The sequence below is a fragment of the Thrips palmi genome, unplaced genomic scaffold (genome assembly GCF_012932325.1).
Source record: "Thrips palmi isolate BJ-2018 unplaced genomic scaffold, TpBJ-2018v1 HiC_scaffold_11, whole genome shotgun sequence".
Classification (NCBI taxonomy): domain Eukaryota; kingdom Metazoa; phylum Arthropoda; class Insecta; order Thysanoptera; family Thripidae; genus Thrips; species Thrips palmi.
The window spans coordinates 6,378,804-6,393,542 of record NW_023144622.1 but is presented as its reverse complement, the minus strand read 5'-3'; the positions used below and the strand labels follow the sequence as shown (position 1 = coordinate 6,393,542).

Sequence of the window (14,739 nt, the reverse complement as noted above, 5' to 3'; positions counted from 1 at the left end):
AAAACGCGGTCCGGACTGGTCCGGGGATGGACCGAATTTGCATAACGGTGACGGGGCACGTGAGTGAACGCGGGGAAGATGGGCCGCTGAGACGTCCACTGTCCAGTGACGGCGGACCAAGGTCAACTACAGTAGGGCTCGGCAAAACGGAGACGGAAAATAAAAACTAGCGTCATAACCTCACTTTTATTATTTCGTCTTGTTTTTGTTTTTTCCCGCGTCCCGCATTGTCTCCGGCCGGGCGAGGCTGGAAACAAAAACAACACTAATAGCGCGGGTTGGGTTCCCTTTCGCCACATTCCAAAACTGCGTTCACCCCTTTTGTTCCCGATTTGGTCGTCCAGGCCGCCTTCGCCGCCTTGCCTGCAGCGGCCTTCGCGCCACGGCCCGAATTGAAAACCCAAAGCGATTCTCTTGCGATTGTTTTTTTTCTCTCCTCGCCTTTTTAATTAGCTCAGCCGTTTCTGTGCGTGTGTACCTCGGCGACTGCGAGACACTCGGCGAGTACCACCCACCGGTGCTACTCGTGTACGTACCTCTCGCGCCCCGCCCCGCCCCGCCCTGCTCGCCCCAAGGACGGAAGGGCGTAGGGCCTTCCCTACTACTACTTTGCCTACCGTGTGCTCGGATTTCATTTCCATCGATAAATCAAAAGCGTAATCGGCCAGCGATCGCGCGCACCCCTCGTGGCCGGCCGCGTGTGTGTGCGTGTGTGTGTGCGTGTGTGCGTGCGTGCGTGTCGCTACGCTCCGCCACGCCGGGCCACGCCCACCGGCGTATGAATGGGCCGCCGCCTTGATGAATGGGTCGCTCCTTTCAAGATGGCGAGACAGATGCAGTCATGCAGTCGCCTCTCTTCTGATGGATAGCTCTATCGACGCGGCCCCGCCAAAGACCCCAGGGCCCTCGCCCAGTGTCAACCTCCGGCCGGCCAGGCGGCGACGCGGCTACCGGGGACAAGCCGCCAGTCACCGGAGTCTGACGCCCGACGAGAAGGCTGTGATTTGTCTCCGGGAGATGACGCCCCGTATACTGCAACGCCGCGCTTAATTTTTCATCCGCCGCGGCCAACAGGTCACGGCGTCGAGGCGAGGGTGGGTCGCACACGCAGTGACGCCACCTCGTGCCGGCACGCCCCGTGTGTGAGTGTGTGTGAGTGCGTCGCGACGGTGCCTGGGCTGGCTGCGCTGCGCCGGGCTGCGCGCTCACGGGGCGAGGTCGCGCAGTGCTCGCAGTGCTGCAGCCGGCCCAGCCCAGCAGCGTGTGAATGGCTGTATTGCCGCAGCCTGAATGCCTTTCGTATAAATTACAAGGGTGGAGCCTGGAGTGTGTACGTCGTTGCGCGCACGTCGCTCCAGTACTCCTTCATCACTCGGGGGCTCGTCGCCAGCGAGGCGCCTGCCAGGTAGGCCGTCCCGTTGCGCGGCGGAGTGTTGCGGGACTGTCTACCCGCCAGGCGGTCGCCGCCGCCTACAAGGTAGGCCGTCCCGTTGCGCGGCGGAGTGTTGCGGGACTGTCCAGCTACCAGGCGGCAAAGACATGTCGTCAATACGCCGGGATGCCGCCGGCCGGAGTGCCACCCCGTGCCGGCTTGTTGCTGCGGCGATACCCCGCGCGCCGGAGTCCTCGCCCGGCGCGTCCAAGGGGGTGGCTCCGCGCGGGGTAGCGCCGCTGTCCGCCGCGCCATCTGGCGGCCGAGTCTGTCAGATCCAGGCGATACGCACGCGGCCAGGGGCGCAGCGCGCGGCGGCAGCGCGATTGCCGGCAAAATAACAACGCCAATTGCTTTCTCTGCGGCGGGCTGCGTGGGGTGTGCGCCTTTTTTTGCGCTATCTGGCGCTGCCGGTCGACCTACATCTATCAATAACGGAATACAATTTCGGCTTCTCATTGCCACACACACACGCGCGCGCTCGCACGCGGTGTTGTTGTCGGAGGTCAGGGTGATCGCCTTGGCGCTAATGAAGTATCTGAGCGCGGTGGCGCGGTGGCGGCGTGGGGCTTGGATCGACAGCAGGGCGACGTAGGCGGCTCGGTTCCGCCGCACCACGCGGACGCCGCCGACGTCGCGCCGTCGCGCCCGGCGTGAGGTCCGGCCGCCTGGGTGGTCTAGTCTAAACCTATTGTCTACCGCGTCGTGCAGGCCGGGCCGCGCCGAGCCGCGCCTAAACGCAGGTCATACCCGAAATGACGCTGTCATTACTGGTTTATTGGGGCGCGTGGTGGACGCGTGGCCGACGCGTGGCCGATGCCCCCCCAGCGAGCGCAGCCAAGGCGAAAGCACTTTACATTCGGTTACTCCGATCCGACTCCTCGGCCAAGCAACTATACCGCACAGCCAAGAAGACTCGAGCGAACTAAAAATTTCATTTTTAAACGCGGATGACGTTTACAGCCCGGCTCTCTGTTGGCGAGTTACGGGGCCCTGAACGCTGTGTTTAAGATTTTAAGGTTGCCGGGACGTTCCGCGCGGACTCTCACTAGCGAGCCGAGCTACTTCGGCGGCAGACAACGAAACCGTGTTCCTTTTTTCCCCCTGGTTGTTTATTTTTTCCTCTTCCTCGTTCCCAATATTATTTTCTTTGGCGACTGAAGATGAGCCGAATGGGCGAAGCTGCTTGGAGTAGCAGTCCATGGCGGCCTTGAAGTATGCAAATTAGTGCGTGCAACACAGGTTGGCTCTATGTGTGTGCGTGAGCGCGCGCGTGTGTGTGTGTGTGTGTGAGCCAGTCCGTGCGCGAGTTTCCGTACGCAACAACCCTAGGCTGAGTGTGTGATGTATGGACCGTGGAACGAGGCACCGAGAGAGAGAGAGAGAGAGAGAGAGAGAGAGAGAGAGAGAGAGAGAGAGAGAGAGAGAGAGAGAGAGAGACGGACGACAATAAGAGAGAAGCGGACGGACAGACAGATGGGCATGGCAAGCGCAAAACAGCACCGCTATACCTGCAATATGTCAAATTGGATGTGCATTATTGATTTGGCTTGTTGCATTGCTGTGTGTGTGCGAGTGTGTGTGTGCGCGCGTGAGTGTGTGTATGTGTGTGAGGGAGGCGCGCCGGGCCGCCCGGTGCGAGGCTAGACCGGTGCGCCTAGTGTGAGGCTACGGAGCCGTGCGCTCTGTGATTAAGAGCCCAGCCCCATAAAGTCCTTTAAGCCCTCACACGCCACAATGTGGAAATGCGTGGCCGCAGTACGTTACGTATCCAAGTTAAAAACAACAACAACAACAACAACAACAACAACAAAAGGAATAGCTGCGTTTTACGTTAGCCGGATCGTCAGGCTTTTACACCGGCAGTTTCGACACCCACACAGATAAACCAATAATGTGCACATCACTCTGATGCATACACGCTGTCTCTGCAGCGTTCCTGGCAGGTATGCAGAATAAACTCTCTGTGAGTCTGTGTGTGTGTCCACTTCTGTCGGGAATTCCACCTGCAGATGCACCGTCGTTGCATCTCGCAAAAAATTCTTGTTTTTTGGCGGGGCAGTGATTTTGTTTACGCATTACCGGTAACGAGGGGCATACTGAGCTGCCGTTAGACGCGGGAGTCGAAGCCGCCCGCAAACGCTGGCCCTTATTTCACCGAGTCCTCCGTCCGAAGCACGTGGCACTTGTAGTGGCCGATCGGCGAGCATCGCGGAGAGCAGAGATAGAATTTCTGCGCCGCAGCCCTGGCCTGCCCTGCCTCGCCGCGGTGAATAAATCTGGGTGGTTTATGAACTGCCAGCGAGGTAACAGTGTTCGGCGGGCGCGGCGCAGCGCGGCCTGGCTGGAGACAGCGGCACCGACACGGCGCGGGAGTCGAGTTTGAACAGTTGGCATTTCTGCGATCCGCAGCTACAGTATCCGCAGACTATGAGAATTACGCGCGGCAGCGTTGCGGCGGCGCGGCAGAACGGCGACGCAGACGCCAGCGGTGCCGATGCGGCCGATGCGGCGCGCTTTGTGGGGCTTGTAGGTGTGCGCGACCATTTCCAGGGGAAAAGGCGGCGTGTGGGAGTGGCGCGCCTAGCTATTGGCCATGGTCGGCGCGGTCGCAGCCCGGAGTCTGGCAAGTCTGGAGTCTCCAGGCAAGGCACTCCTACGAAACGGGCCGGCCGAGTCAGCCGTGGGCATTCTTGGATTCATGGACCGCCCGTATACCCGACAGGCCGACACGGCGACCTCGCGGGGCCCGTGGCGGTTATGGCACCCATAGCGCCGGGGAGCTTGCATTCTAGTCGCGGCGGGCACCCTCATGGGGCTCACGTCGTAGGACGCGGAGGCCGGCGGCGGACACCCGCGGGTACTGCTCACGTGATCGCGTAGACACTTTAGGGAGGCCCCTCAGTAGTAAGCTCGGCCCATCGTTACCACTCCCCATCGCTAAATTGGCGTGCCGCGGCGCGAGGCGGTCGCAGACGGTCCCCGCAGAGCCTCATGACCCCCAATAAGCATACTGTCCCCGGCAAGCCCGGACAAGCCCCGCTAGTCCAGACGCGACGCGCACTGGAGGGGATCGCCGTTGCAAACTGGCCCCTGATTTATGTCCCCCCCCCTCCCCTTCTCGCGCTGCAGCGCCGTGGCGCTCCCGCCGACGTCGTTCATTTGTTGTTCTTTATGGACGCTGCAACCGAAAAATTTCGCAAGCCGCAAAACGGCAGGCTGTCTGGCAGCTGTCGTCTCGCGAGTAGGCAGCCCGCATCGCGTCTTCGGCCGGTGAGTGCGAAGCGTGCGTGCAGCACACTCAATCAACGCGCGTCGTGTTCGCCTCCGCTCGTCATCGCGAAATTGTTTTGGTTTTTTAGGCCGGCAACAATTTCCTTTGCTCGGCGGGCCCGAACCGGCAGCAACGCTTATTCCAGGAGCCTTCGGCACCCGACAGCCTCGATACCCGGCCGAGATAGGAGTCAGCCCCCGTCTCTCTCGCACCCCCGCGGGCCGCCCCGAGAGTAACGACGTGTTCGGATGCAGCCCGCTGCCTGCCCCCACCGCGTTAGGCCGTGTTTGTTCAATCAGTCTCTCCCCGAATAACGTATCGCGGATCTTAATTATAGCCAATATTTCCAATGAGTTTAATGCGCGGCCCCTAATTAAAGCAGAACATCGCCTTCGCTGCGTTGCCCAGATAATTATCACCGGCGGCGTCATCGGGGAGTGGAGGGCGGTGGAGGGGGCAGGTCCATATACAGCTGGCGCCGCCCTGCAACGCCCTGCACCGCGCCGCCGACGCCAACCTGGGGCACTCCTCGTCCTGCTTGGCGTGGCTTCTAGGTCCCGGACTGCACTGGCAGTCAGGCGGGCCAACTCGGCGGCGTCCGCGGCGAAGTGACGCCCCGGTGATGGCACCACGCCGATACGCCGAGGTCGCCTCCGAAACGGCCGCCGCCCGATATCGGTTTCGGTTCCAGAAGCCGACGCGGAGTGAGTCGAGTCAGCCGCGTCCGCGGCGGCGCGGCGGCCTAGTGCCTCGTTTTGTTTTCGTTTCCTCTTTACGGCAGTTCGTCTTCTTTTATTTCTCATCCTTCTCCATTTCCCTTGGCTCCACGTTCCTCTCTCTCTCCTCCTCCTCCTCCGTCTTGCATAACGTTGTCGCGGCATCACACAAGGAGGACGTCGGAACGAGATTGTGCGAGCCGGCATGGAGCCGGCCAGCCGGGCGGGCCGGCGCATTATGGGCGATGGGTTCACCCGCACACTGCGAAACACACACACTCACACTCTCACACACACACACGTGAATGATGGTGAACACGTCACGTGTGAAACCGTTTGGCAGCGCCGCCAAGTCATACTGCAGCCATGGGCGATGAGGGTTTGCAGGAATTTCCAGCCTCTCGATACATGCAGACAGAGGGGCCGGCCGTAAAAGACGTGCGCAGCGCCAAGCGGCGGTATGAGAAATCGCTCCTCCCCTCGCGTATGAGAAATTGCCACATTTAAAAAAACGTGAAAATAAGAGGCGCCCTGAACGCCGGCAGCCGACGGAAGAAAGGATGGTGTTTTGAAATGATGAGCCAAGCCGAGAGGAACTAGACGGAGGCCCTGCTGTCACGGATGAGGCGAAATATGCACGCGCGCCTCTCTGTGTCTGTGTGTGAGAGGCTGTGAGTGTGTGAGTCTGTGTGTGTGGATCGTGGGAGCGGCTAGCTGCTCTGCGTGGCGTGGTGTGGCGCTGAGACGTGGTCGCCTCGGGGCAAGTTGCGCCCTGGCCGCTCGGCCCGCCGCGCCACGGCTCGGCTCGGCACGACACGGCTCGGCTCGGCTCGGGCTGCTAGGAGGAGGGTCATCTCGCATCGCATCAGTTGAATCGCTACACCCGCTACGCGCCGCCACGACAACGATGGTCTTCACTTTCTTCCCCGCCACACCCCCGCAGCGCGCGCCCCGCCCCGCCCCGCCACGCCCCAAACGGGTTGGATCAGCTGGCTTATCGTGTTCCGGGACGGGACACGCTTGATTGAATGAATCAGACTGCATGGCCGTTTTCTTAAAACAAAAAATGAAAAAAGAAAGATCCGGTGATTGGCTACCCTGGCCGTTTCCGGTGAGGGCGGGCCGAGGACCGTGCTGTTGCACGCGCAGCGTGATGTGCGTGGATTCAGCACACCGGTTACACTGTTAAGCGGCGGTCGTCAAATTGTTGCGAAATGTTGTTATTGTTCCTGTGGGACGCGCGGCGGTCGTTGGAGCGGGGCGGCAGGCTCACGTTGTGCGGGCACACCCACACCCGCTGCAGGACAGGAACAGGTAACAAAGTTACAAGTGCTCGCGGCGTGTTTTCGAATTAAGTCTGAATGCGCAGGCGCCCGATGGGCGACTCCACGGCCCCGCTTCGCTTGCCTTTGGCTTGCCTCGCCAGGCGCGCCGGACGGCCGGACGGAGTTGGCAGCCCTGCAGCCCGCCTCGCCCGCCTCGCAGCCCTGCAGGGCGCCAACCCGACAGAGCATTGGTGGCGACGAGTTAATTCCTGTTCGATAGCCGAGCAAGACTCTGGCACGCCACGTCCAGCACGACGACAACGACCTCTCTCTCTCTCTCTCTCTCTCTCTCTCTCTCTCCACTGCATCCCTTTCTCTGACCTGGCACTGTGGCGTGCGTGGAGACGCGCACCTCTCTTCACTCTCTTTTATCGATGTCTTCATTACGCGTTAGAGCCGAGCCAAGCCGAGCCGAGCCAAGTCGAGCCCAGCCGAGGCCGGCGGACTGGCCGAGCCGGCCGAGCCGAGCCGGGTCGGGTCAGTCCTGCTGCGCTGCGCCGCGCTGTATACGGCTGTCCTGTTCACCTTAGGAGACCTTAGCGGACGAATTCATGTGTTTCTGCTTCCTTATTGTCTCCGCCAGCAGAACGCGGAACTGGTGCGCTGCGGCTGTGAGCTTCAAACGGTCGCAGATTTTGCCGCCAAACGTTTGAACGCGTGGCGGGAACGAACGGACAAAAATACCCGCGGTGTCAAATGGGGTTATCCGTTTGTTTGGTTTACTGACAGTTGCTTATGGCCGTCGTGAAATTGTTTCGTCCTTGCCCCCAATGGTATCACCGTTAGTATCATTATCATTAATTGGCCATCTTGGCACACTACAAATAATTTCCTTCGCGGGCTCCCGACCTGGCAGGTCATACCCCGAGACGAGTGGCTATCCTTTTCATGTCTGTCGTCTTCTCGGCCTATTTGGCGGCCCCTCGTTGATTGACAGCTTCATCATTTATAGCGATCCAGTTCGGGGACCTCGGGGTGTCCGGGACACGTCCTCGGCCTCGGAGGCCGCGGAGGTCGTGACCCGCGAGGCCCTCTCGCGGGGAGGGGCTCGAAACGGACACGGAAGGTGACGTCCTTCGGGTTTCTTCGAAGCCGCCTCCGCCGCGCGCCGCGCCGAGAGTCGACTGAGAGTGATGCCCGTCACTCGATCAAATTCACGCACACGGGAGTCAGCCTCACGGCTGCAAGTTTGACGCGGCGCCGTTCCACTAGTCGGGTTAGGTTATGGTCGGACAAAAGAACGTTCCACGCGCCGCCGTCCCGGTCAGGTTAGGTTATGGTTGGACAAAAGAACGTACCTCGCGCGGACTCGGCGTTCGTCATACGCCGTTCTGTGCCGGCAGATAGGCGCATCGCGCGCCGCTCCTCAAACGGCCACCCGGAAGGCCCGAGGAACGCGAGACGGCGAGACGCGAACAAACTAACGCGTCACTACACTACTCCGTTGTATACGGCGGTCATTTGTCGTGGCATCAAGTCGATCGCCGTTTTATTTGGGACGCGGTGGCTCCGAGCCGAGCCAAGCCGAGAAGAAGGACTAGTCGGACGGGTTGCAGCGCCATACCTCTTGTTCCGGCTGTTCCGCCGTTGCGCCCCACGCCGCGGTGCGGTGGGCGTGGGAACAACGGGCAGACAGACGGACTGGTGAATGCACCGCCGCCATGACCGGGAGCGCTTTTACGCCACACTGCTCTACTCGACAGCAGCCAGGCCCGGCCAAATAAACCAGATTTTTTTTCGAGCGTTTGTCAAATTACTGCATTGAGGGTTATTTTATTTTCGTTGTTTTTAGAAAAATCACGGTTCTGGTAAATGTCACGTGACGGAGGAACCACGGGGAGCCAAAACACGCGAGTAATAATAGTGACAATAATTCTTCACAAAATGAAATGTGCGCCGCGCTGGGTAAAAAAAAGTGACCTCGGAGCTGGAAATCCGTATTGCCGTCAGTACGGTGGCGGGGTGGGCGAAGGGAGGGCGGGGAGAGGGGAGGGGGTTGGAAGTTATTCCCTGAAACCCTATACGCCAGCGAGGGCCAGCGCCCGCCAGCGCCCCACCCCCCGCGAAACTCATCACGGACAGGTTCCGCTCCATGTGCCGCACTTCCAATACGAGGCCGTCCCGCCCCGCCCCCCGCCCCTAAATGGGAGAGGGAGGGCCCATTGTGAGTTAGGCCCCTTGTGACGCGGAAATAGTGCCTTTCGCCGTAATCAGCCTTCCGGTGGCCCAACATGGCCGGCACTCTTGCAAGAAAAAAACACAAATTTTTTGCTCATGACCTCAAATTGTGAAGGAAGAATGGGCATATCGCGGTGGAGCATCGCTGCTCTGCGGCCTTAAGCCTTGCTAACTAATTTTTCTGATTTTGTTTATTCCATTATTCTATGATTTAATTTTTTAGATATTCGATACTCGGAGGGTAAATTTTTGGCGGGAAGGCAGCGACGGGCATATTTCTTGTCGAATCGGCCCTAAACGCGGCCGCCTACACGGAGTTCCACGGCCAGGTGCAGCGAGCCACCCCTGCCCATGCCTGCCCATGCCGCGGCATGCCATTGTTGTGTAGAGCGTCCCCCCTCTTTACTGCATATTGTCCCCGGGGAGCCACTAGCCTCCACTAGCCCCTCCCCTGCCCGGCCACCCCCGCTGGCGTTCGCGCTGGCGTTCGCCCTGGCGTTCGCCCCACCCCTCCGCCGCCTCCGCTATATTTTAATATCCAAAGTCGCATCACTTTGGCGCCCGGCCCGCCGAGGACGGAGGCTTGGCGGCCAGTGCGGCTGTCGCACCCCCAGCAGCAGGACATGTTGTGCGCCGTCAACGAGGACATGCTCGGTTCGTAGTGCTCCTTAGCGTACGCCTCACGGGACTTAGCGTGCTAAGGCTCTTGTTTGTTTCTACAGTTACTGTGGTTTAGTTTTTGGGAAAAATGAGTTTAGTCCCTTGAAGTTTCGTTCAAAATTTCTTATTTTTTCCTTCTTTTATTTTACTGCGCTGAAGCGCTTACAAGAGAAAACGACTTTTCCCCGCTTCTGTTTCTCTGAATACCCCCTCGGATTTTGACTGATTTGCGTGCCTTCCATCCCTTTTTCCCGGCCACCGCCTTCGCGGCCAAATTGCGCGCCTCTTCTCGGCGAGTGCCTCTCTGCACTCCCGGTGCAGTGCCGGCAGTGCAGTGCCGGCAGTGCTGCCACCCTAATCTTGGCATCGGTGCCGCGTGGAGCGGCGCGGAGCCGCCCTGTACGATTGGTACCTGTGCGCCAAACCGGTACCGCGAGGGCACCGTCAGGGTACCGCCATTACAGTACCGACCGTCCCCGGCCTGGCCGGCTCGCAGCCTGGCTGCCAGCCCCGCCAGCCCCGCCTGTCCCGGCTAGAGAAATGCGTGCCTCCTCCGTGACCCCCGCCGCTTGGCTGCTCCGCGGCCTGCGGCGTCGAGGTGCAAGTCATCCGGACCGCGCGTCTTCGGTCGGTCCGTCGAGGCGGCCGGCGACGCGGGCCGAGGACCGCGAGGACACCCGAACGCAGCGGCCGAAGCACGCCGAAGCCGAAGGCACTCGGGCCTTCCCTGCCTTGATTCACTCTCGTTGGGTTACGCAGAAACCAGTTCCGCCGCGTCGAGGCGGCCCGTCCCCGCCCGTCCTGGCCCGGCGACGTCCGTGAGTTATGCCCTTCTGTTTTCGGTGACCTGGGCGGGGCGGGGCGGGGCGGGGCGGTGGTGATGCTCGGAGTGCCGAACCTCCCGAACCCACTTTTCCTGTCTGTCTCCAGAGTCGCTGCGGAAAATGCCGCAACATGCTTTCTTCATGCGGGGCTTCTTCGCCTTCTCTGCCTCGCCGCGGGAGACGGAGCGACGGAGACCTGAACGCGCGACCGGCTGCCGAAGCGCGCTGCCTACACTGCAACACTCGCCGCCACTAAAGTGCGATCCTCTGTTCCTGCAGGCCCTGACGCCTCCACCAAGGACCTGAGCGGCTCCAACGATTTGTCGTGTGTCTCCGCCGGTTCCATACCGTTCACCGTCTCTTCAAGTATGCTGCTCCTGCAGACACAGGTGAGCCAACCCTCGTGCCCTGGCGCGCGTTTAGCATGGAAAGCGCGGTCAGTGTGCCCACTGCAGTCGTTTTCGTCGCTCTGTCTCTCTCACACCCACTCGGGACGCCCCGTGAGTGCGAGAGAGACAGAGCGACTCTCGGAATCAGCCTACTGCGCCCTGGGAAACCGCGTGGTTTATGGACGCGGGGAAATTTGGCGCGAGCATAAGTCGAGGTTGGCAGCCCTGCGCGGCCCCGCGCCGCAAATTGACGTGCGTCCGGCAGTCCGGCGGGCTGATCAATGCCTGCATTATGCGTCCCTCTTCGGACGCAGCCTCATTAGTGGAGGGCTGGAAGATGCGGCAGGCGGGCCTCTCGAACGCACCCGCGAGAAATCGAAGCTCGAAATCGGGTCAAATTTGGTCCATTTTGCTACAAGTGCTAGAATGAAAGAGGAGATGATTTTATTGAAATTGAAACAGTAATTTTTTTTTCTCGAATTTTTTCAAACAGTTAGTAACATAAAAAGTGAGTAAAAGCTCGACGGGTTCGTTCCGAAAACGCCGTCCGCGAGTGCGACCGACCACCGGTCAGATTGGAGCCCGGCGATGCCCGGCGAGTGCATCCGCGTGTTGGTTTTCCGCCGTAAGTGGCGGGCGTGGCGCTGCGGGTAAGCGTTTCTCACACCGAGTCGATGGCCGGCTGTCGTTAGGACGAGTCCTACAATTCGGAGCGCGCGGCCGCCGCGGCCGGGCGAGAGAGTGCGAGAGAGACGGAGCGAGGCAGCGGGCCGGCCTGCTTATGGTGTTTTCTGTGCCTTGAGCCGCGCCGCGCCGCCGCTCCAAACTAAATTACAGCTATCGGCATCGGGGAGGACCAATACGGTGTGATGGCGCATTGTTTAGCCACCGCCGTGCCGTCCGACTGCCGTCCGTATGTCATGAGACGTATCAATTCATGTCGGCTTCTTTCGCTTCCGCTTCTCTTTCTCCCTCTCTCTCTCTCTCTCTCTCCATCTTCGTTCTCGTTGCCATGACACCTGCGCCGCGCCGCTGGTTCCGAGAAGGCGCGGGTTAATAAACGAATTGCATCATAAGGGGCGTGGTCGGCGTGGCTGCACTGTAGGGCTTCAGCCGGTACAAGCCAATGTCTTCGCTAGTCTTTGCATCAAAACCTTAAAATATTCGGAGGTTAGGTGATTTCTCAAACACTCTAAAAATTTCCATTCTAGCTTTTTTTCTTATGAAAAAAAAATTGAGACTGAAAATTAATTTTGCTTCCAATGATGCTTTTTTTTGTTGGTTTAATTCGGTCCCTTTTGGCGGCGGAGAGGCGGTGGCCGTCTCGCGTGGCGAGCGCCTCGCGAGCGCCGCCGTGCGCCCCCCTCGCGTCTCCCTTCCCGCCGGATTGGGGTTTGATGTGTCGCGTGCGACCGCGTGGCGTGTGGCGTGCTTGGCGGCGTGCTTGGTGGCGTGCGGCGCACGGCGCGTCAGTCGCACACGCCGTCACACGCGATGTCCTTGCCCGTCCGTCACGTCCTCGTCACTCGAGTCGTCACTCGATAGTCTCGAATCGTCACGGCCCGGTCACACGCGTCCGTTCGCGCGCTTTCCCTGCGACCCCTGTTGGCCACAGCCGGTCGAAAATTTGTCCTCTTTCCAACCTTTTCGTTGAAAAATTTCAATTAGTTTGGACGTCACATGAATATTTATCCCGGCGAGTTGTCAAAATTTTAGAGATATTTTGTTGTTATTGTTGTTTTGTTTTTTTTCGCGACGGTGCCAAGACGGGGAGGGGTGGCGGCGGGGTCCGGGGTTCGAATCTCAAGAGAGTGATAATTTATTGTCCTGAGCGTCCTGGCGACAGATCGGGCGGCGCGGCGGTGATGAGGAGGGTGGCCAAATCAAGACGGAGATTAAGCGTGTTTACGGACAGGTTCCCCTAGGTTAGGCTCCCCCTCGTCGGTGGCAGATTGTGGCTGCCGCGATCGGATTACCAGAAGGCGCGCCGAATCAAATGATTATACACATCCCCCCCCCTCTCTCCGCTCTGCGCGATAGGGGTGAGGACTCCTCTCCAGATTGGAGGCAGTGTGGCGCTGTTCAGGACATCCGGCGGCTGCTTCCAAAACAGCCGCGTTCTTGTCTCCCTCGCACTGACGGCGCGTCGCGCCAGGGTGCGAGAGAGGCGGCACAGTCCCCGCAAAAAGGCAGAGTTTCGGTCACCGTTTCGCACGTGGTAGCTGCGCCATGCCATCGGCCATGCGGCGCGGCCGCCCAGCCAGGCGGAGGCTCAGGGGCGGCGAACATCGATGTAAATCCGTCGCGAAGACAACGACCCCCTCGCGGCAAGGCAGGCCGGGCAGGGCGGGCCAGCCGGGCGCACTTCGCCAGGTGTGTTCTGTCGGGCCGCGTCCGGAGCGACGTCGGTCCTCGCCGAGGGCGGACTGCGCCGCGGACTGCGCCGCCGCGCTCTGCCGACTGGTCTCTGACCTCCCCCGGACGCCACCCTCGGGAGTCGTCTGGAGTCCTTCCTCCGGAGCCTGGAGGCCTGGAGGCGGGACACGACGCGGCAATAAAAAGCCACGCCGTGCCGCGCCGAGCCGCGTGACAAGTGTAACCCAACACCGCGCTAACAATTTAACAATAAAGTTTCCGCCGGCGGTTTGGGGAGGGAGGGGGAGGGTCCCCAGGGCCGCACGGCGAGGGGAAGGGGGAGGGGAGAGGGAGGCACACGAGTTATTAAATCAAACGCTATTATGATATCGTGTAAACAAACGCGATTGCCGGGGCGTGGCGCGGCGTCTTTTGGCGGGAAAATGAAGCGGAGGCGTGGGTGGCGGAGCGATGCGTGTCGCCGCGCCAGGCACGCCACGCCACTGCGAGTGACTGCGAGATCATGAATGAGTAGTGGGGCCGTGACTTTGTGGCGCATGCGCATGCATGCGTGTCGGGGTGGCCGGCGAGTCAGCGGCTTTATAGAGTGCGTAAGTGACTCGGGAATCTTTTTGTCTCCGGTCGCCAGGAGGCCTGCAGACTGCGTATGTGCCGCGTCGCCACCGTACCGACCGCCCGCGGAACGAGTTTCTGAACGCACCCGACTCATTAGGGCCTCTTCTGTCTGTCAGTCTGTCCGTCAGTCAGTGTGTCTGTCGTCTGTCTGTCTGTCCTTCCCTCTGCTACTCGACACACATACGCGCGCGTGCGTGTGTGTGTGCGTGTTTGTGTGTGCGCCCGCGCTGTCCCAGTCGGAACGCCTGTCTCATCATTGATTGACTCCGAAATCGCGCAAAAGCTGGAGGGCCCGTCAAAGTGTCTGCCCTGGGCAAGCAGGCCCTGGGCGCTTTGGGCGGGCCGCTGGCAGGCAGGCCCAACGTCCCTTCGGCCCCGCGGCCCTCCGTCGTGGCGGCATGGCCGATTCGTGAAAGGGGGAGGGGGTGGCGGGGCTGACCTTTCGGGAGGGCCTCCCTTTCTGTGTCGTCCGCCAAGCGTGGCGTCGTCGTCGGCCCTGCCGCGCGCCGTGCCGTGCCGGCCGTGCCGTGCCGTGCCGTGCTGCGGTTTGGGGGAACGCTAAGGGGGTAGAGCGCGCTGCGTTGCCTGGCGGCTCGGCGGCTCGCCGACTCGGGGCGTTACGGCGCTGGCCCGGCGCCAGGCAGCCATCGAGCAGCAGCGGGCTGAGGTGCGCTGTCTCCCTCGCACCCACGCGGGACGCCCCGCGAGTGCGAGAGAGACAGGCGGTGGAATGAGTCGGCAGCGGCGTCAGGTGATACTCACCATCGTGCACCGCACTGGCAATCGCAATGCGCGAATGCGCGTCGAGGACTCCTCGAGGAGGCGCCCGACCTGTCTGATTCAGCCAGCTCCGTCTCTCGCACCTGTGCTCCACGCCCCGCGAGTGCGAGAGAGACCGACGCTTCGGCACTCCGGACTCGGTCGAGTCATTAGCGGTGTTACACTGGAAA

General features: G+C 60.7%; 1 protein-coding gene across 1 annotated transcript in view; it reads left to right on the top strand.

Moving 5' to 3' along the window:
* LOC117639704 (nuclear receptor subfamily 4 group A member 2) overlaps positions 1–14,739 on the top strand; it is a 37,500-nt gene that overhangs the window by 14,018 nt on the left and 8,743 nt on the right. Inside the window, exon 3 of the mRNA XM_034375579.1 lies at positions 10,689–10,798. Coding sequence (XP_034231470.1) covers positions 10,689–10,798 — 110 coding nt within the window. The remainder of the gene's footprint in view (positions 1–10,688; positions 10,799–14,739) is intronic.